This window comes from Mustelus asterias, chromosome 17, assembly GCF_964213995.1.
Source record: "Mustelus asterias chromosome 17, sMusAst1.hap1.1, whole genome shotgun sequence".
Lineage (NCBI taxonomy): Eukaryota > Metazoa > Chordata > Chondrichthyes > Carcharhiniformes > Triakidae > Mustelus > Mustelus asterias.
This window is the reverse complement of record NC_135817.1, coordinates 70901433-70922997: the sequence shown is the minus strand read 5'-3', so window position 1 is coordinate 70922997 and position 21565 is coordinate 70901433. Positions and strand designations below refer to the sequence as shown.

The 21565-nt window shown below is 44.1% G+C and overlaps 1 protein-coding gene across 1 annotated transcript in view; it reads right to left on the bottom strand.

Annotated features, from left to right (window-relative positions):
- LOC144506192 (immunoglobulin kappa light chain-like) overlaps positions 1–21565 on the bottom strand; it is a 74158-nt gene that overhangs the window by 7118 nt on the left and 45475 nt on the right. Inside the window, exons 2-4 of the mRNA XM_078232047.1 lie at positions 7224–7302; positions 5324–5683; positions 3704–4009 (exon numbers count right to left, since the gene is read on the bottom strand). Coding sequence (XP_078088173.1) covers positions 3704–4009; positions 5324–5683; positions 7224–7302 — 745 coding nt within the window. The remainder of the gene's footprint in view (positions 1–3703; positions 4010–5323; positions 5684–7223; positions 7303–21565) is intronic.

The following is a 21565-nucleotide window of genomic DNA, read 5'->3' as shown; positions in this document are numbered from 1 at the left end:
ACCAGGGGTTATCAATTGCACCAAGGTAACAGGAGACTTGGATAGTGTTCCCATATGGACAGCTTATATGAGAATAAAGAGTTATATGTTATAGGAGCAAGCATCAACTCTTTGTGATAAATAAACAATCATATCCAATAAGCTATGAGGAACACATGGTACCCAAATGGCCAGGACTCATTGGAGCATTCAAAATGTACCTGACTAATGTGTCCTGTAATCTTAACATCACTATTGGGAATGAAATGAGTAGTCATGAACTGACTGCATAGGCGCCTAATTTTGGGTACGATATTCTCCTACGACCAGAACACCTCACCAATCTTAAAGATAAAACAAAAGGCTCTATTGTGAGATTTTACCAAGTTGCCTGAAACATTGAGGAAATCGAATCAGGTGATTACCCGATGGTGGAAGGCATTATGGAACTGAGGCCTGAACCCCTGGATCCCCCATCCCTGGATAAGAGTGATTTCACAGGTTTTGATATCTGTGCAACTTGTAATAAAAATCTACCTGCTAACTGAGGTGTGTAAATGCAGTCAGAAGTCTAAGGTGTGAAGGCAAGTAAAAGCTATTGGTGATTCTGAGCATGAAGCCTCGTGTTGCAAATGATGATTAAATGCAATTGCTGCATAGCATTTAAAGGGATGGAATAATGTAGGCTTTTGCTATACACCAATGTAAGTGGTTTTAAGGCAACCTTTGTGATATTTCTGTGAGTGACTGTTGAAATAGTTTTTCTTTATTTTCTGTACATGTAGACTATGGTATGTAGCCTCAGCAGATGGACCGCCTACTAAAAGGAGAGAGTGCAAAGCATGGTAGGAGACAACAGGCCAATGATACTGCTAAGCATGATGGGAAAATGGACACTGCTATAAACGCACCGAGTGAAATGGTTGGGCAATAGGGTTAATGGGTGATCTTTGGGGACAATGTGTACGTGATAAACATCAGCCGCACGACAGCAGTGTGGCACAAGATGAAACGGCAAACCGATTATCGAGTGGTTCAACAGAGCGTGATAAGAAAGGTCAGATAAGCTGAGTGTTGTGACAGGAAATGAGAAAGGTGATGAACTATAATTGATTCAAGCAGCTTGGAACGAAGCAGTCTCAGAGAGAACAATCACCATCTATTGCTGAAGGCTAAAATATTCTTATCTCTTTCTTTCTCTATACTTCCATGAGACCCAAGTGTCACTGGCAAGGCCAGCATTGTTGTCCATCTTTCATTGCCCTTGGACTTCACTTACTTTGCCATTTCAGACAGCAGGTAAGTGTCAACTTTACTGTGGGTCTGGAGTCACATGTGGGCCAGGTACGGATGGCAGATTTTCTTCCCTAAAGGACATGAGTGAACCAGATAGTTTTTTGGATGAATGTATAATTGAGAATAGCTTTTAATTCCAGATTTTTAAAAATCAGTTTGAATGTAAATTCCACCAGCTCCCATGGTGGGATTTGAACCTATGTCCCCTGTGTACTTGCCTGGGTGGTACACAGGGGTCCTGGATAGAGTGGACGTGGGAAAGATGTTTCTGTTAGTAGACGAGACAAGGATCCGAGGGCACAGCCTCAGAGTAAAGGGACGACCCTTTAGAACCAAGTTGAGGAAGAATTTCTTCAGCCAGAGGGTGGTGAATCTATGGAATTCATGGCCATAGAGGGCTGTGGAGGCCAGGTCATTGAGTGCATTTAAGACAGATAGATGGATTGTTAATTGGTAAGGTTCTGTGGAAAGGCAGGAGAATGGGGTTGAGAAACTTATCAGCCATGATTAAATGGTAGAGCAGACTTGATGGGCTGAATGGCCTAATTCTGCTCCTATGACATATGGGCCTTTGAATGTCTTATTTAATTACATTACCACTACACAGTCTCTCCCATGCAAGTAAGTTGGACATTAGGCATTGTAAGTGTTTGCTTTTGATTAAGTGAATGGTAAATATAGTTATTGCATCGAGCAGAAATAAGCATATTTAGTTGTCACCAGCCCCCTATCAACTCACGGTAGGGGCTGAATCAGTGGTGGAGCAGGGCCCCTGGTGAAAATATCTTACAACGTTGATAAGAGCTGAAAAAAAAACATAGAAAATGCTGGAAAATCTCAGCAGGTCTGACAGCATCTGTGGAGAGAGAATAGAGCCAACATTTCGAATCAGGTATCACTCTTTCTCCATCCATATCCCCCTTCCATGCCCAAACCCGACCTCCTCCTGTATCCACCCCTGGAAAAAAACTGTTACCGCATTCACTTATAACTGCACTCTCAAAATCCCAACTCTCTAACCTTTATGGTTCCATTTGCCACAATATGCCTGCAGCTACTGATCTGCACAACTGCAACTCACCTCCATCTTGGATGTCCTGGTTTTTAATTTTAAGAAAAGTTTATTTATTAGTAACAAGTAAGGCTTACATTAACACTGCAATGAAGTTACTGTGAAATTCCCCCCTAGTCACCACAGTCCAGCACCTGTTTGAGTCAATGCACCTAACCAGCACGTCTTTCAGAATGTGGGAGGAAACCGGAGCATCCGGAGGAAACCCACGCAGACACGGGGAGAATGTGCAAACGCCACACAGACAGTGACCCAAACTGGGAATCAAACCCAGGTCCCTGGTGCTGTGAGGCAATAGTGCTAACCACTGTGCCACCGTGCCACCAGTAGATAATAAGACCAGTACTCCCTCACCATTTGTCTCACTCATGTGCAGTTTGCCTGCTAAGATCAAGATGAATCGATCAGCTCACTCTGCTGCTTCTGAGATGGGATTCTGAGAGTGACCCTGCTGAGATTTTCCAGCATTTTCTCTTGTTGCTTCAGATTCCAGCATCCGCAGTATGTCGCCTTGATTATATTGATTAGAGCTGCCGTTTCGGCACTGTGGCAGGAGGGAGAGGCGAACTGATTGGGAGGATTCAAATACGATGTTCCAGAAAAGCAGAGCATGGATTTGGGAAGTGAAACACATTCAAGAGCTTTGGAGAGGAAAAGCAGGTTGGAGATGGGCCTGTAGTTTACAAGAATGGTGGAATCAAGGGTTGGCCTTTGAGCAGAGGGTGGTGATGGCAGATTTATAAAGGGAATGGATCACAAGCAATATTGGCCAACATGGGGGAGCAGGAGGGGAAGTTGTGTGATCAGCAGTTTAATGGAAGTAAAGTCAATAGAGGACAAGATATGGGGAGATAGGAGACAAACTAGAGGAAGATGTGAGTTCAGGGCTGGAGAATGGGGTAGCTTTGGAGGAACTTGGCCCATTGGGTTTGTGGAAGAGAGAGAAGCAGCAGAGTGAGCTGATCGGTTCACCTTGATCTTAATGGCCAAATTGCACATGTGTGAGAGTAATGGTGAGAGAGGACTGGTCTTATTAAAAAGCAGGACATCCAAGATGGAAGGTGAAGGTGCAGTTGTGCAGATCAGTAGCTGCAGGCACATTGTGGCAAATGGAGCCACAAAGGTTAGAGAGTTGGGATTCTGAGAGTGCAGTTATAAGTGAATGAGGTAACAGCTTTTTTCCAGGGTCGAGGTCAGGTTTGGGCATGGAAGGGGGATATGGATGGAGAAAGAATGATACAAGTGCAACATTCGTATGTATATCCTACCCCAAAGTAATTGGAATCACATAACTTAAAATTCCACAAGTCTGCAGAGTCCAAAGATTTTTATAACAAAACGAACTGACATTTTTACCTTCATTCGGAGCAGAAATCCTTTCAGTGATGGGTGTAGACAGTGTTGAGTGGTTCACTTGACAGGAATAATTCCTGCCTTCATTCCAGTCAAATAGAGAAAGATTCAGGAAGCTTATAATGGAGAATGAGCCATCAGTGTTAGCACAGAGCCTCCCATTCTTGGTGCCATTGGTGATCAACTGTCCATCTTGAAACCAGGACACTTGAATGTTCTCAGGGTAGAACTCCAGTGAGATGCAGATTAGCTGTATACCTTCATGAGGGTAAGGCAAAGTCTCTGCTCTTAACTGAACAGTGGGAGAAGCTGAAAATCAATTGTAACAAGTTATTAGACTTCTAATGGTTTAGGCTGTTTGCTAGTTTGTACTGAATATTCCCTCGGGCTTCTTGGGGACATGCAAGGAGCAATTTTCAACTATGTGTCACTCATCTGAAAAACAAAAGGCTGCCAATTGAAAATCGAAGAGGCATAGCGGCCACCCCCTTGATGCCCAAGGGCCCACTTGACATCATTTTCAGGCGAACCTGCAAATGGGTGTGTAGCCCACCTGTCTGAAACAAGTGAGAGGCAGCCTCAACGTAAGGCAGATGTATAGCTTACCCTTCAGTACAGTCTGCTCTTTTACAACACATTGAATGCAGCTAGGCCAGGACTCACACCCCCTCCCTGGGTGTGTTTTCCAGTGGCAGAGGCAGCTTGTCATTGGCCCCTGGTGGGATCTTCCGGTACCACCAATGTCTACGGGTGTTTTGTGTGTCTCACTTGTCCCACCCTCAGGGAAAGGGGGTGGGGGGTTGGGGGGAGGGAGGGAGGGGGGGTGGGTGGTGTCACCCTTCGGCAGGACAGAAATCCTGCTGGCGGGAAGGGTGAGAGAATTCCACCCTTTGATGTTTTTTGCCTGTAATTATCCAGGACCAAGTTCCATTTGCCCGTCTGTGCTATGCAGGCTTCCTGACTGACAGTGCCTCAACTTTCAAATTCTCAACCTTGTTTTCAAATCCCTCTCTGAGTGTGCCTCTCCGTCATCCCCTCCAGCTTCTCTAGTTCTGGACTGTTCTTGCACATGTCAAGGCCTGAAGCTGTGTAATTCCATCCCTGAGCCTTACTGCCTCTCTATCTGTCTCTCCTCCTTTTATGATGTGGAGATGCCGGCGTTGGACTGGGGTGAACACAGTAAGAAGTTTAACAACACCAGGTTAAAGTCCAACAGGTTTATTTGGTAGCAAAAGCCACACAAGCCTTCGGAGCTGCAAGCCCCTTCTTCAGGTGCTGAAGAAGGGGCTTGCAGCTCCGAAAGCTTGTGTGGCTTTTGCTACCAAATAAACCTGTTGGACTTTAACCTGGTGTTGTTAAACTTCTTACTGTGTCTCCTCCTTTTAGACAGTCCTTAAAACCTACTTTTGGACCAAGTAATTGCTCTTATGTGACTTGGTGCCAAATTTTGTTTGAACCTGCTCCTGTGCTGCACCGTGAGATGTTTAACTATGTTAAAGGGGCTGTATAAATGCAAGTTGCTATTTGAGATTTTTCCCCCTAATTCTCTACCTATAATATAGAGATAAACATAAAGCATTAAAATCAGAAGAGTGATAAATGAGTTGTGGATGTGAAACTCACCTTCCACTGTGATACTTGTGCCTTTTCCTTTTTCCATCTGTTGAGGGGGAGGTATCTCATAGGCAACTTCACAAGAATAAATGTCGGAGTCATTGAAATGAAGATCAGTGATTATTAAGGATGAGGATTTTGCTGAGGGGGCGTCTGTAATGTAGTTACGTTTTGTGCAATGGACGATAGACGTGGAATTCTTTGCATTTTCAATTCGTTGACATAATGGTTTTGCGCTTGTGTTTCGTTTCCACATAATCCTCCATTGTTCAACTGTATTGCTGTATGAACAATTTATTCGTGCAGTGCCCCCCTTCAACACTCTGATCTCTGACGGTGTTTGGAAGACAGACAGGTTTTTGCCTCCCACTGCAGAAAGTACAAAAAGGATAAATAATACACAATCTTCTATTTGCAATCACAGAATCTACAGTGCAGTAGGAGGCCATTTGGCCCATCGAGCCTGCACCCACAACAATGCCACCCAGGTCCTATCCCCATAACCTCGTATATTTACCCTCGTAGTCCCCCTGACACAAAGGGTCAATTTAGCATGGCCAATCAACCTAACCTGCACGTCTTTGGACTGTGGGAGGAAACTGGTACACCCGGAGGAAACCCACACAGACACGGGGAGAAAGTGCAAACTCCACACAGACAGTGACCCAAGCCGGGAATTGAACCCAGGTCCCTGGCACTGTGAAGCAGCAGTGCTAACCACTGTGCCACCCTGAATGCAATAATGAATGCAATTCTGTGCTGGATGTACAACTCAGTTAGCAGTCTGTAATTCAATGAATTGAATAAATCGAAAGATCAATGTGAATCATTTCCCCCATGAAAAGAAGATATTGATGATTTAATACCTTCCAGCACCGATCTGTTAAATGAAATCTGTGTAAATCCATTTCTAAAATTCTATCCTTTATTGACCTCCTTTCTTCATATAATTGCTTATACCCTTGCCTATTTAAAAAAAAAAATCTGTTCTTGTTCTCAGCTCATAGTTTCGTGTTTTTCTCTTTGCAATTTTTGCTCTCTGCCTTCCCTTTGCACTGATTCCACATGATATCACATAGGGTGGCACAGTGGTTAGCACTGCTGCCTCACAGGGATCAGGGTTCGATTCCCAGCTTGTGTGGAGTTTGCACATTCTCCCTGTGTCTGCGTGGGTTTCCTCCGGGTGCTCCGGTTTCCTCCCACAGAATTTAGCATCAGCCATGCTAAATTCTCCCTCAGTGTACCCGAACAGGCGTCGGAGTGTGGCGATTTGGGGATTTTCACAGTAACTTCATTGCAGTGTGACTATAAGCCTACTTGTGACTAATAAATAAACTTTACATAAAAATGGGCCATACCACAAGTGTCATTGGTAATTAATGGAGAAACCACCTCTCTCTCACGTGGTGGATGTAAAAATGCAGGTGAGGCAAAGCATAGGATTTTACTTGGCATATATGTGGCAGAATTTGAACAATGCTGAGTTAGGATTCCATATAGGGTTCAACAACTCATTCCGAGGAACAATAACAACTCCCACTCTAATACCCGTGTAATAAAATACCCCAAAGCACATCATGAAAATGAAAATAAGCAGACATTTGAGCAATGGATAGAGGAAGAATATGTTGGTGATCAACAGGTAACTTTTAAGGAGGTTCCATGCACCAAGGAGCAAAGAAGAAATTAGAGATGTGAATATTACGGAGATTATGGGTATATTTTTAAAACTATATTATGATTAATAAAAGTGGTAGAACCTATTTCTATGCTTTGACTTGGAAAGTTAAAGTAAGGAATATTTCCATTGGTTGGTATAGCAGGGAAACATCTCTATTTTCTTTGTTCTCCCCTTGCAATTAATAATTACTGCAGTCTTTCATGATGTTAGACTTGAATTAAGTCTTACCTGCAGTGAGAAAGAAGTAAAGCAAAACACAAAGTTTGACTGTTTGTGTTCCCAGAGGCATCATTTCATTTGTCTCATCCTGAAGATATAAGAACAGAAATCACTAAATTTGATAAGAGAATAAATACTTAGCTAGTGTGTTATAAAAGTATGATTTAAAACGCCAACTTACACCCATAACATTAAGAAATGTTCCAAGGTGCTTCACAATGGGTGCAGTTTTCCCAGAATTGCCTGGAGTGCTGGATCAGGTGAGAAAATCTGTGTGAAACCACAGCTGCCTTTTCTACTCTGCTGATGGGGCGGCACGGTGGCACAGTGGTTAGCGCTGCTGCCTCACAGCGCCAGGGACCCGGGTTCGATTCCTGGCTTGGGTCACTGTCTGTGTGGAGTCTGCACATTCTCCCCGTGTCTGCGTGGGTTTCCTCCGGGTGCTCCGGTTTCCTCCCACATTCTGCTGGTTAGGTGCATTAACCCAAACAGGTGCCGGGCTGTGGCGACTAGGGGAATTTCACAGTAACTTCATTACAGTGTTAATGTAAGCCTTACTTGTGACAAATAAATAAACTTTACTTTGCCTGATTTAACAGCACTCTGTGCAATTTCAAAACGTTGGCGAGGATCACACAGCCAGCTGGAGGGGCGGGGCCTAAACGCACCAGCAACACTGGGGTTCTGGGATCGGAAGGGTGCCCCGTTCTCAACGTTTAATGAACAGCCACATCTAATTAACAGCCAGGACAGTTAGTGAGATTTTGCAAGCCCAGGCAAGTTAGTGAGATTTTGCAAGCCCAGGCAAGTTAGTGAGATTTTGCAAGCCCAGGCAAGTCGTAGGGGTTACAGATAGTGTGACATGAACCCAAGATCCCGATTGAACCCCACGACTTGCCTGGGCTTGCAAATTCTCACTAACTGTCCTGGCTGAAGACAATACACATCTCTTTAACCTGTGCTTAGCTCTCTCTCCACTCACATTGTCAGTACCTTTAAGACTTGATTGCCTGTAAAGACTCAAATTCCAACCATTATCTTGCAAATTGAGTTTGTGTCTGTATATGCCATGTTTGTGAACACAACTCCTCACTCACCTGAAGAAGGAGCAAGACTCCAAAAGCTTGTGCTGCCAAATAAACCTGTTGGACTTTAACCTGATGTTGTGAGACTACTTACTGTGTTCACCCCAGTCCAACGCCGGCATCTCCACATCATGACTGCAGAGATACCCTGAGCTACCAGCTGCTGCCCCAGAGCCTGAGTCTTGGTCATTCAGCTCTCAAAACTTAACCTTACCCAACACTAATTGCACTTATATTTATGCCGATATTGGTGTTATGGGCTGAAGGTTTGAAAAAGCGCATTTTTGTGTTTTAGTTGCTACATCTTAAATTGTAAAGAACACCAGACTTGTACCATGAAGTTTGACGAATGCGCAGAGAAATGGAAGCAAATTCACACTGTTGAGGGCAGAGCTTTCTTTACACACTAGTTTGGTGAGATATTTGACATATTTGTATCTCATTGCACCTTGACACTGACACACCCAAGAAAATCAGGTTCTTGAGCATTTAGTTTCGCTTTTCAGGTTTTAGACACCAGGAGGCTGCCACAATGTACAGTGAAAAAGGTGACAAATTCTGTTTCTGGCATTCCTGATGCACACCATCAGAACATTGTTTCAAAAAAATCACATAACTCTAGCCCATTATTTTCCATCCATCTCTAGCATTTGCCCCATGGCGATGAATTGAAAACACTTCAGTTTCTTTTTTGACAGGAGCCAGTTTTCCTGGTTAAGCAGGACTCTTCATTTGTTTTTGCATTCCTGCATATGAAGTGGAGGTTTTAAGAAGTTTTAGCTTCTTGAGGTCACGCTCACAAGCAACATGAGTTGAAGTGGAATCTAAGTTAAATAATGTGGGGGTACAAATGAACAGATAATCTGAAGGAACCAAAATTGGACCATGCATTATAATAAGGAAATATTTAAATGTGATCTAGTTTATCTCAGTCTGATGTTTGCTTATCCCTACATATATTAAACATTTTTTTATTCGTTCATGGGATTGGGTGTCTCTGATTGGGCCAGCATTTATTGTCTATCTATAAATAAAATGCCATTTCAGATGGCAATTACGAGTCAACCACATTGATTTGATTTGATTTGATTTGATTTATTATTGTCACATGTATTAACATACAGTGAAAAGTATTCTTTCCTGCGCGTTATACAGACAAAGCATACCATTCATAGAGAAGGAAACAAGAGAGTGCAGAAGGTAGTGTTACAGTCATAGCTAGCTAGGGTGTAGAGAAAGATCAACTTAATGCAAGGTAAGTTCATTCAAAAGTCTGACAGCAGCAGGGAAGAAGCTGTTCTTGAGTTGGTTGGTACGTGACCTCAGACTTTTGTACCTTTTTTCCGATGGAAGAAGGTGGAAGAGAGAATGTCTGGGGTGTGTGGGGTCCTTAATTATGCTGGCTACTTTGCCGAGGCAGCGGGAAGTGTAGACAGAGTCAATGAATGGGAGGCTGGTATGCGTGATGGACTGGGCTACATTCATGACCTTGCGGTCTAGGGCAGAGCAGGAACCATACCAAGCTGTGATACAACCAGAAAGAATGATTTCTATGGTGCATCTGTAAAAGTTGGAGAGAGTCGTAGCTGCCATGCCAAATTTCCTTAGTCTTCTGAGAAAGTAGAGCATTGCTGGGTCTGCAGTCACACATAGGTCAGACCAGGTAAGGATGGCAGATTTCCTTTTCTAAAGTACTTTCGTGAACCAGATGATTTTCTTAATGCCAGATTTTTATTGAATTCAAATGTGAACTAGGGGTCCCCGGAGCATTGTCCTGGTTTACTAGCCCAGTGACAATACCACCACTCCAGGCCTCTTCTTGCTGCACTGGATAGGCTCAATGGTATTTTCTCAGTACCCAACATCATTGGGTACTGACTACACAGCTTGGCCAACGTGCATAGGGCACCAGGGAATTGACAAGACGAATGAAAATGGACAGAAATCGTTGGGAGATATACTGTTACCAAAGGCTCTGTGTGATAGACAGCTACTTCTAAACCAAGCTGTAGCAGCTAGATCTCACCATCAACAGTGTTCTCATCACCCACAGCTATTACAGTGCTGACCGTGATACTGATCACTCTCTGGCTTGTAGCAAGGTCAGGTTTCAGCCAAGGAAACTATACCACTCCAAGAAGAAAGTTTGTTCTCAGATCAACACTTGGGTCCTGATTTTACCGGCACGTCCGCCCTGAGAACGGCACACCCTGTTGGCCTCGGGGGCAATCTTACAAGCCTCGGGTGGCCGGTAAAATCAGGGCCTTGATGTTTCAGTAATGACCCAGGAGTTCCTCAATATCCTTGATCAGGCTCTTTGTACAACAAACCCCAAGGTCGGACTGAGGTGTCGAAGTGGGATCATCTGTACAACACCATCTATAACTCTGCACACACATTGGGCGGCATGGTGGCACAATGGTTAGCACTGCTGCCTCACAGCAATAGGGACCTGGGTTCGATTCCCGGCTTGGAACACTTTCTGTGCAGAGTTTTTTCGTTCTCCCCATGTCTGCGTGGGTTTCCTCCGGGTGCTCTGGTTTTCTCCCACAGTCTGAAAGGCAAGCTAGTTAGGTGCAATGGCCATGCTAAATTCTCCCTCAGTGTGTGGCGACTAGGGGATTTTCACAGTAACTTCATTGCAGTGTTAATGTAAGCCTACTTGTGACACTAACAAATAAACTTTAAAAAGAGAAGTTGGGAAAACATAGAATATATTGGCTCAAAGCATAAGCATGTCACCTGGTGGCTATTAATCTGAACTACAGCAATATTACGTCTGACTTAAAAATCATTTCTTGAGTGCACCAACGGCTAAGAGGATAGGAGCAAGATTGAAAAACAAGTGGATTTCTTTTCAGGTCCTAATATCTATGAGTTGTCAACAAGAAAAAAATAGATTTGAAGGCAATGAAAATAGCTTGCAATGATCTTACTCACTCCATTTGTCAACTATTTTAATCTGAGCTAATGTTCCATGTGCACTAGTTACTGGGAGAATATAGAAGCAAAGATCAATACCATTAGGTTGCTGCCTGTTGATATTTATTACACATTCTTATGGTTAAATGGAGTTCAATATATTTAAGTGATTTGCAATTGCCTTTGGCTCCAACTCAAATTGAACAAGCTTCTTCCAAACTTACTTGCACTGATTCCATTCATCCATTACCTCTAGGATTGTCAACTTCCATTGGCTTCCTATTCTTCAGTCCATTGACTTCAGTGTCCACATCCTCTTTTACAATTCCTTTTATAGTCCTGTGTCTTCCTATTTAACATCCTCTCGCCCTACCTCCACCTTCTGTCCTACTGTGGCTGGATTGTCCTCTGGAACCCTCTTGCTAAATCCCCCTGCTTTGTAACATTGGTTTCCATTTTCAAAAGCTACCTTCGCACAAACGCCTATCATTTGATAATGCCTTGAGTCAATTCCCTGAATTCTATCCTACTCCTGCTTACCTCTGACCTACAATTGTGAAATGTCTGAGGAGGCTTTACGCTTTAATAACAGTACTGTATGAATATTATTGGATATCAGGGCCTCCTGTTATTATTCAGTTACACTTCAAATAGTGTATCTAAATGCCATTGAAGACTATTTGCTTCCACAGGCAAATCAACCCATGGACCAAAGAGCGATGTCAAACATAATCTACAAGGTAAGGTGCACAGGATGAAAAATAAACCCATTTTGCATCAGTATTGACGTCGGATGCAGAGTCTACAGATTTATCTGACTGGTGGACAAATCACACTCTGATAGACCAAGATGTCACAGGCTAGAAATTATTGCTCTGATTTCTTTTTCATCCATTTTTGGGTGGTATATTGGCACGCGAGTGCAGGAGATGCAGCTCCTCAGTGAATGCCTTAGCTTCTACTATAATCTCTGGCATATTTCTACCAAGAAGTTGAAACTAAATTTAGTTGGGCATATTAATATTAAATGCCAATAATGGAAAAACATCAACTAACATATTTCCTGTTCCCGGTGTCCAGTGTTACTAAGGCTGGAGGATTTAAAACTGAGAGGGTAACACAGACCAATGCAATTGGCTGTACAGTGATCAATTGCAGCACGCCAATTAACTTTGTTGCGTCAGTTAGTACTGCCGGTCACAGTACACCACTGCAAGTGCAGCAAATATTTCCTTTCCCTCTGCCCCCTAAGACCTGAGGTACCACTGTAAGGGCACCACAGTTATTATCATTGGAGGATTTGTTGTGGTCAGGCTAGAGTGAGGGTAGGTGCGTGCCAAACCTGACCTGTCACTGATTTGACAGGAGTCCCAGTGACAAGGAAAATTCAAACCTATGAAATAAACACAGCGGCACAGTGGTTAGCACTGCTGCCTCACAGCGCCAGGGACCCAGGTTCGATTCCCAGCTTGGGTCACTGTCTGTGTGGAGTTTGCACGTCCTCCCCGTGTCTGCGTGGGTTTCCTCCGGGTGCTCCGGTTTCCTCCCACAGTCTGAGAGACATGCTGGTTAGGTGCATTGACCCGAACAGGCATCGGAGTGTGGCGACTAGGGGAATTTCACAGTAACTTCATTGCAGTGTTAATGTAAGCCTTAATTGTGACGAATAAATAAACTTTACTTTCCTGGCCCCTTGATCCAGATTCCCCAACCAGGGAGACAATGGCTGGAATTTTACCATCCTGCCCGCCATGGGAATCTGAACCAGTGAGGGGCGGACAATGGGAAGGTCCGTTGACCTCGGGTGGGATTTTATGGTTTCGGGATGAGCAAGGTCATAAAACCCTGCCTAACATCTCAATATCTACTCTGGGGCGGCACGGTGGCACAGTGGTTAGCACTGCTGCCTCACAGTTCCAGGAACCCGAGCTCAATTCCCGGCTTGGGTCACTGTCTGTGTGAAGTTTGCACATTCTCCCTGTGTCTGCGGGGGTTTTCTCCGGGTGTTCCGGTTTCCTCCCCCAGTCCAAAGATGTGTGGGCTGGGTGGATTGGCCATGATAAGTTTCCCCTTCGTGTTCTGGGATACGTAGGTTAGAGGGATTAGCAGGGCAAATATGTGGGGTTACGGGGATAGGGCCTGGGTGGCATTGTGGTTGGTGCAGGCTCGATGGGCTGAATGGCCTCCTTCTGCACTGTCGGGTTTCTACGTTTCTATCTTCAGAATCGTGATTGTTTCAACAAGATCACCTCTCATTCTTCTAAACAGAGTATACAGACCCAATTTACTCAGCCTCTTCTGATGGTCTGCAGGTCTAAAGTAAAAGAAAATAAAAAGACTTCTATTTGTATAATGCTTGACAGGACCAGTGGACGTCTCAAAGTGCTTTATAGTCAACGAAGTAACTTTCATAGCATAGTTACTGTTGTAATGTAGGAAATGTAGCAGCCAATACCTGTCCAGCAAACATCCACAAACAGCTATGTGATCATGATAAAGTAATTGTTACTTTTGGGGAGATAGCGACATAATGGTGAGGTCACTGGACTAGTAATTTGGAGACCAAGGCTACTGCTCTGGGGCTGCAGGCTCAAATCCCACCATGGCAGCCAAATTATGTACTAAATCTGGAATATTAAAAAAAGCCAGCCTTAATGCTGTTGACCATGATAACTATCATAGATTGTTGTAAAAATCCATCTGGTTCATGAATATAGGGAAGGAAATCTGCCGTCTTTACCTGTTCTGGCCTACACCGTCTTCAGATCCACAGCAATGGTTGAATCTTAACAGCCCTCTGAAATGTGGACTAATAAGCCACTCAGTTCAAGGGCAATTAAGGATGGGTAACAAATGCTGGAGCTGCCAGTGATGCCCTCATCCCATGAACGGATAAAGGAAAAAATCTCTGTGATGTTGATTGAGGGATAAATATTGGTCAGTACAATGGCAATAATTCACCCTATCTGCTTCAAAATAGTGCCATGGGATCTTTTAAACCCCCAAGCAGGTAGTTGGACCCTCATTTTAAGATCTGATTGGAAGAGGATAAAAGATGTATTCATGCAGAACTGGCTTGAAGGGCACCATGGCCTTCTCCTCTTCATATGATTGAAGATTGCAAGCAAGACGCCCATGATTTTGTGATTCCTGTCAACTCTGTGTGAAGGGGTTAAAATCCTTGAATACAGTAAAGTCCCCCTGTGAAATGAGTACAGCAGAATTCTCCTGGGAAGTTGCTGTGATGTGGTCTCTGTGAAGTTCCCACAGTTACAGATGGGCTGCATTAACAAGACGAACAAGGGACAAGAGAATGGGAACTTTGACAAACCACAAGGAGAATAGTCATAACAGCCAAGGTCTGCAGGTGTGGATGTTTAGATGGTGCAGCCATTAGTAATTGAATACTACAATTGTACAAGTGTTTCGAGGCTGTAACCAGTTAATTATATTCACCTGACATAAATTAAGTAACTAGAGCTATTTGCTGTAATTGGATATTATTGACTTCAGAACAAATGTACACTTGTGATTGGTATTTGCAAATTACTTGTAAGATAAGCAAAGATACAATTACTGCTGCAATGTATCACTCAGGAAGTTGGTATGCCACCACGTGGAGCCAGACATCCCTGCTATAGCTTGAACAAAGGCCGATTTAAAACTCCAAAGGTTTTGTCTGGCCTCTCAAGAGGAACAAATTATGAGTTAGCCGTGTGAAATGTCTCACTGGCAACAAAGCATCTCAGAATTTACCCATCAGCTAACGGATGTTCGTATCTTTCACATTTCTGAGGCAAAAGATTGTGGCTTCAAACCCAACTTCAATATTTGAGGACATAGATTGATATTTCAGTGCAATACTGAGTGAGATGCCATCTTTCAGAAGAAGTACTTCAGAAAAAGTCTCCTCAAGTTGACATGAAAATAACCCAAGGGATTTCCCCCAGTGTCACGACCAAATTCCTCCCTTGACTAACTCCTTCACTCACTCACTCACTATTCATGGGACCATGTTATACTGCATAACATTGATGACTGCTCTTCTTAAAACAAATAATTGGTTTTAAAAGACTTTTGGATATCCAGAGGACATGAAAATTACCATATCGATGTAATTTCATTATTAGATCACAATGAAACACAATTTTAACTCTGAACTGTGCTTTAAACATTTTTCAAAATTAAAACCAAGTTTCAGATTTTAAAATAATTTTCAATTATTTGGGATTCATGATGAAGAGAAAATCTTTAGTTTCACGAACCTGCACCACCAATGGGAAACCTCGACTGCGTACATCAGGAAATTGAAGTGTACCACCCACCATTTCCCATCCGTCAATTTTAATGTGGGAATATTACAGTTGTACAACAATAATTTCTGAAGGCTGGCCATGGGCAAGGATCCTGGATGGATACACTTACAAAACTGGCTTAGATATTATGAACTCAAGGATTCACGGTGTGTTCACTCACTTCAGTTGCTTAACTATAAGCAGAGATTCACTCAAAAAAGACCTTACTGCAAGACTCCCAAAGTATTTTGGGTGGGATTTTCCGACCGCCATTGCCCCAAGGCCAGAAATTCCCACCCGAGGTCCTTTGCTACAATTCCCGTGGCGGGTGGGACGGGAAAATTCCGCCCTTTGTCTTTATTTTGAAGTCCAATCTCTGGTAAAGTACGAGCGAATACAGTCCATAAGACCATACAAATTACAAACAGGAATAGGCCATTCAGCCTTTCAAGCCTGCTGCACTAGTTTATTAGATCATGGCTGATCTAACACTCACTAAGTCCATTTTCCTGCCTTTGTATCAATCTTAATGCTCCTACTGATTAAAAACCTATCAATCTTAGCTTTGAAAATGTTCAAGGACTCGGTTTCCACAGCTTCTTGGGACAAAGAATTGCAAAGATTCACCACTCTTTGAGAGAATAAATTCTTCCTCAAATCTGACTGAAGTGAGCATCCCCTTATTCTGCAATTATGCCCTGTGATCCTACACTCTCCCATGAGCAGAAACATCCTCCCAACATTTATCCTGTTTAACCCCCTAAGAATCTAATATCTTTATATGCCTCCAATTATAATATATCTTTCCTTAAATAAGGGGACTAAAACTGTACTCAATATTCTAAATGTGGCCTCACTATTACTTTGGACAGTTGCAGCGACACCTCTTTATTTTTATACTCCAGCCCCCTTGAAATAAAAACCAGTATTCCATACACCTTTCCTATTACCTTCTGTACCTGTATGTTAGCTTCCTGGGTTTCACGAACAAGGATCCCCAACTTCCTTTGTGCTCTCTCTCTATTTAAATAATAATCCACCTTCTCATTCCTTCTTCCAAAATGAACAATCTCACATTTTCCCACATTGAATTCCGTTTGCCAAATTTCTGCCCACTCAATTAACCTGTCCATATCTCTCTGTAAACTATTTATATCCTCCTTACAACCTGCTTTCTCGCATATCTTTGTATCATCCGCAAACCTGGCCATAGTGCACTCTGTTCCTTTCTCCAAATCATTAATATAGAGAACAAACAAAGAACAAAGAACAGGACAGCACAGGAACAGGCCCTTTGGCCCTCCAAGCCTGTGCCGATCATGTTTATCTATCTAGGCCAACCGCTTATATCCCTCTATTCCCCGTTTGTTCATATGCCTATCAAGATAAGACTTAAATGTGGCTAATGTGACTGCCTCAACCACCTCACTTGGCAGTGCATTCTAGACCCCCACCACCCTCTGTGTAAAAACCTTCTCCGCACATCTCCACTGAACCTTTCCCCCCTTATCTTGAACTTGTGCCCCCTTGTAGTTGTAATTTCTGCCCTGGGAAAAAGCTTCCAACTGTTCACCCTATCTATACCTCTCATAATTTTATAAACTTCTATCAGGTCGCCCCTCAGCCTACTTCTTTCCAGGGAGAACAATCCCAGTTTATTCAATCTCTCCTCATAGCTAATACCCTCCATACCAGGCAACATCCTCTCTCCAAAGCCTCCACATCCTTCTAGTGGTGTGGTGACCAGAATTGGACACAGTGGGACTGATTTTACCATTGGGCTGTGCCCGTTTTTGGGCAAAAAAACTTCATAAAGTCGAGCGTGAGGTGAATAGCGCAATCCGCGTCCATGTCCGCGCAGATTCCCACTTTACCAAGGTCTGAAAATGGCCATGATCGTAACCACGCTTGAAACAGGCGTGACGTCAATTTAAATGCATTTGCATGCATTTAAATTGACTTAATGAGCTGGACGCCCAATCTTACCAGCATTTCCCCCTTTACCATCGTGTTCGCCCGTCCAGATTCAGTACAAAACAGACATGCTCGGCAAAGGTCTGTTTCGGGCGCTCCAGCTTCTGAAGAGGTAAGTTCAGAGCTTCCAGCGGCTCTCTGACTCAGATCGGTTGGGGGGGAGGGGGGGGGAGGAAGGAGGCGTGCCGGATCATTCTCTGGTGCGGGGGAGGGAGGAGGAGGCAGGTCAGGTTTATCTCTGGTAGGGGGGGGGAGGGAGGGTGGCCTGATCATTCTCTGGAGGGGCGCAGGGGAGGGAGGCCAGATAGCTCTCTGGTTGGGAGGTGGGGGGGGTGAGGGAGGCCCGATTATTCTCTAGTCGGGGGGGAGAGAGGGCCAGATCATTCTCTAGTGGGGGGGGGGAGGGGAGAACAAGGGACAGATCGCTCTTTAGTGGGGGGGGGGGGTGGGGAGTAGAGAGGCCAGATGGATCACTGGTGGGGGGGGGGGGGGGGGAGGCGGGGGCAGGGGGGTCTGCTGCCACTCTGTGGGTGATCGGTGGGGGGGAAGGGGGACCACTGCCACTCTGCGGGCGATCGGTGGACAGGAAGGGGCAGGGGGTCGCGATCGGTCTGGGTTGTGGGGGGGGGCATGGATAAGGGGGATAGTTATGTTGTGGGGGTGGGGTGATGTCTGTGGGGGCCATCGCTCCCGGGCTGCTTTATCCGCTTTTTGCGGCCCGGGAACGATGTGACAGGGGAGCGTTTTTCAAATTTATTTTCACTGCGCATGCGCAGTTGAAGGTTCCGATTGGAGCTGCAACGTTTCAGGCGCGATAAGCCTCGCCCACAGCACGATTCAGACTCACAATTTTTTTTTCAGGCTGAGTGCGTATGGAGGCACCTGGGAACAAGTTTCCAAGTCAGATCTGAATCACACCCAGATTCAGCACTTGGAATCAAAATGGTAAAATTGCTCCCAGTATTTCAAATCTGGCCAAACAAAGGTTTTATACAACTGTAACATAATTTGCCAACTTTTATACTCGATGCTCCATCCGATGAAGCAAGCACGCCATATGCTTTCTTCACCACTTTTTCCACCAGTGCTGCCACTTATAAGGATCTGTGGACCTGTACTCCCAGATCTCTCTCTTTGTCTATGCTCTTGATTGTTCTGCCATTTATTTTATTGCTCCTACCTAAATTGGATCTACCAAAATGCATCACCTTGCATTTGTCCGGATTAAATTCCATCTGCCATTTCTCCGCCCAATTTTCCAGTCTATCTATATCCTGCTGTATTCTCTGACAATCTTCATCACTATCTGCAACTCCGCCAATCTTAGTATCATTCGCAAACTTGCTAATCAAACCAGCTATGTTTTCTTCCAAGTCATTTATATATATATTACAAAAAGCAGAGGTCTCAGCACTGATTCCTTTGGAACACCACTAGTTACAGACCTCCATTTAGAAAAACACCCTTCCACTGCTACCCTCTGTCTTCTATGGCCAAGCCAGTTCTGAATCCATCTAGCTAGTTCACCCCTGATCCCGTGAGATTTAATCTTTTGCACCAGCCTGCCATGCGGGACCTTGTCAAATGCCTTACTAAAGTCCTTGTAGACAACATCCACAGCCCTTCCCTCGTCAATCATTTTTGTCACCTCCTCAAAAAACTCAATCAAATTAATGAAACATGACCTCCCACGTACAAAACAAATGCTGTCTGTCGCTAACAAGACCATTTGGTTCCAAATGTGTATAGATTCTATTCCTTAGAATCTTCTCAAACAATTTCACTATCGCTGACATCAAACTCACTGGCCTATAATTACCCGCGTTATCCTTGCTACCCTTCTTAAATAACAGGACAACATTGGCTATCCTCCAAACCCCTGGTACCTCACCAGTGGTCAACGAAGAAACAAAAATTTCTGTTAGAGGCCCAGCAATTTCATCTCTTGTCTCCCTCAGTAATCTGGGATAGATGCCATCTGGCCCTGGATACTTGTCTACCTTAATGCTTTTTAATTCACCTAACACTTCCTCCCTCATAATGATGACTTGTTCTAAAGGGTTTACATACCTCTCCAAGACACCGTCAATCAACATGTCCCCCTCCTTTGTGAATACCAATGCAAAGTGCTCATTAAGAAACTCACCCATTTCCTTTGGTTCTGCACATAATTTCCTTCCTTTGTCCTGAAGTGAACCAACTCTTTCTCTAGCCACCCTCTTGCTCCTAATATATGTATAAAATGCCTTGGGATTCTCCTTAACCCTGTCTGCCAAGGACATTTCGTGAACCCGCTCTTGCCTTCCTAACTCCCTGTTTGAGCTCTTTTCTACTTCTCCTGTATTCTTCAAATGCTTCATCTGTTTTTAATTGCCTAGACTTCATGTCTGCATCCTTTTCCTTTTTGACTAGACGAACAATTTCCGTGGTCACCCATGGTTCCTGAATCCTGCCTTCCCTGACCTTCCTTCTCATTGGCACATGGCTGTCCTGAACGCCTATCAACTGCTCCTTGAAAGACTCCCACGTGCCAAATGAGGATTTACCTTCAAGCAGCCTCTCTCAAACAACAGCCTCCAAACCCTGCCTAATCCGGTTGTGGTTCGCCTTCCCCCAATTTAGCACCTTAACCCGAGGAGATGTGAAGTGTCACTTAGGTGTTGCCCATGTCACCGTGGCCCAAGTAAACGAGATGCGGATGAGATATGAAGAGATGTAGCTGACGGCTGGTAAAACTGAAGGTCCCCGTTTTCCTGCCCACACAGGATGTTTGTTGCAGTTATCAGAATGCAGATCTTTACACCAGACTGCCCAGCCTGCATATATTGCAACACCCATGTGATGGTAATACTAAATGTACAATATTCAGAAATATTTTTAGAAATATCTAATTAAAGTCAGATCTGTGCCTGTGGTTAATGTAGCTCACTTGCCTAGGACACAGGATAGCATCTAAACTAAACGGTGCACTTTGTGAAAAAGCTCGAAACTCTGCACACCGATAGTTTGACCATTTTAATTAAGCATAATTAAGGACCCCACGCACCCCGGACATTCTCTCTTCCACCTTCTTCCTTCAGGAAAAAGATACAAAAGTCTGAGTTCACGTACCAACCGACTCAAGAACAGCTTCTTCCCTGCTGCTGTCAGACTTTTGAATGAACCTACCTTGCATTAAGTTGACCTTCCTCTACACTCTAGCTATGACTGTAACACTACATTCTGCACTGTCTCCTTTCCTTCTCTATGAACTGTATGTTTTGTCTGTATAGCGCGCAAGAAACAATACTTTTCACTGTATGTTAATCCATGTGACAATAATAGATCAAATCAAATCAAAATCAAATTATTTTTAGGTATGCTGCTGTATTTATATGGTACATACAGCATACTAAACCACTGGCCACATTCTCACTACTGTTCATGCCAGTGGGAATTTCCCATCCTGCCGCAGTGAACGAAGATTTGGCTAGCTGCCAAATTCTCCGACCTCGCTGCAGTGGGAGTGAGGTGCAAACGGGCGGTAAGATCACGCCCATTGCGTCTAAAGCATTGTGATTTCAGACTAACTGCTCATCATAGATTTGAACAGAGGAAGGCAAGTCCATGAGGAGGACCTGATCTCGAGGTTTTGGTGGGGGTGTGATAGGGTGAGGGGGGGGGGGCAGGGAGTCCTCGAGCTTCCAGGAATCTAGGTTCAATTCCAGCCTTGGGTGATTGTGTGGTATTTGTACATTGTCCCCATGTCTGCGTGGGCTTTCTCCGGGTGCTCCGGTTTCCTCCCACACTCCAAAAATATGCAGCTTAGGTAGATTGGCCACGCTCAATTGCCCCTTAGTGTCCCAAAATGTGTAGGTTGGGTGGATTAGTCATGGGAAATGTGTGGGGTTATGGGGATGGGGTGGGGGAGAGGCCTGAGTGAGATGCTCAGTTGGAGAGTCAGTGTGGACCTGATGGGCCGAATGGACACTTTTGTACTGCAGGGATTCTATGATTCCATGATCTGTTGAATGCTCTGTGATTAATTATCCTTAAAGACTCAGCATTGGGCCTCCAATTTCGCCATTGCTGTTGT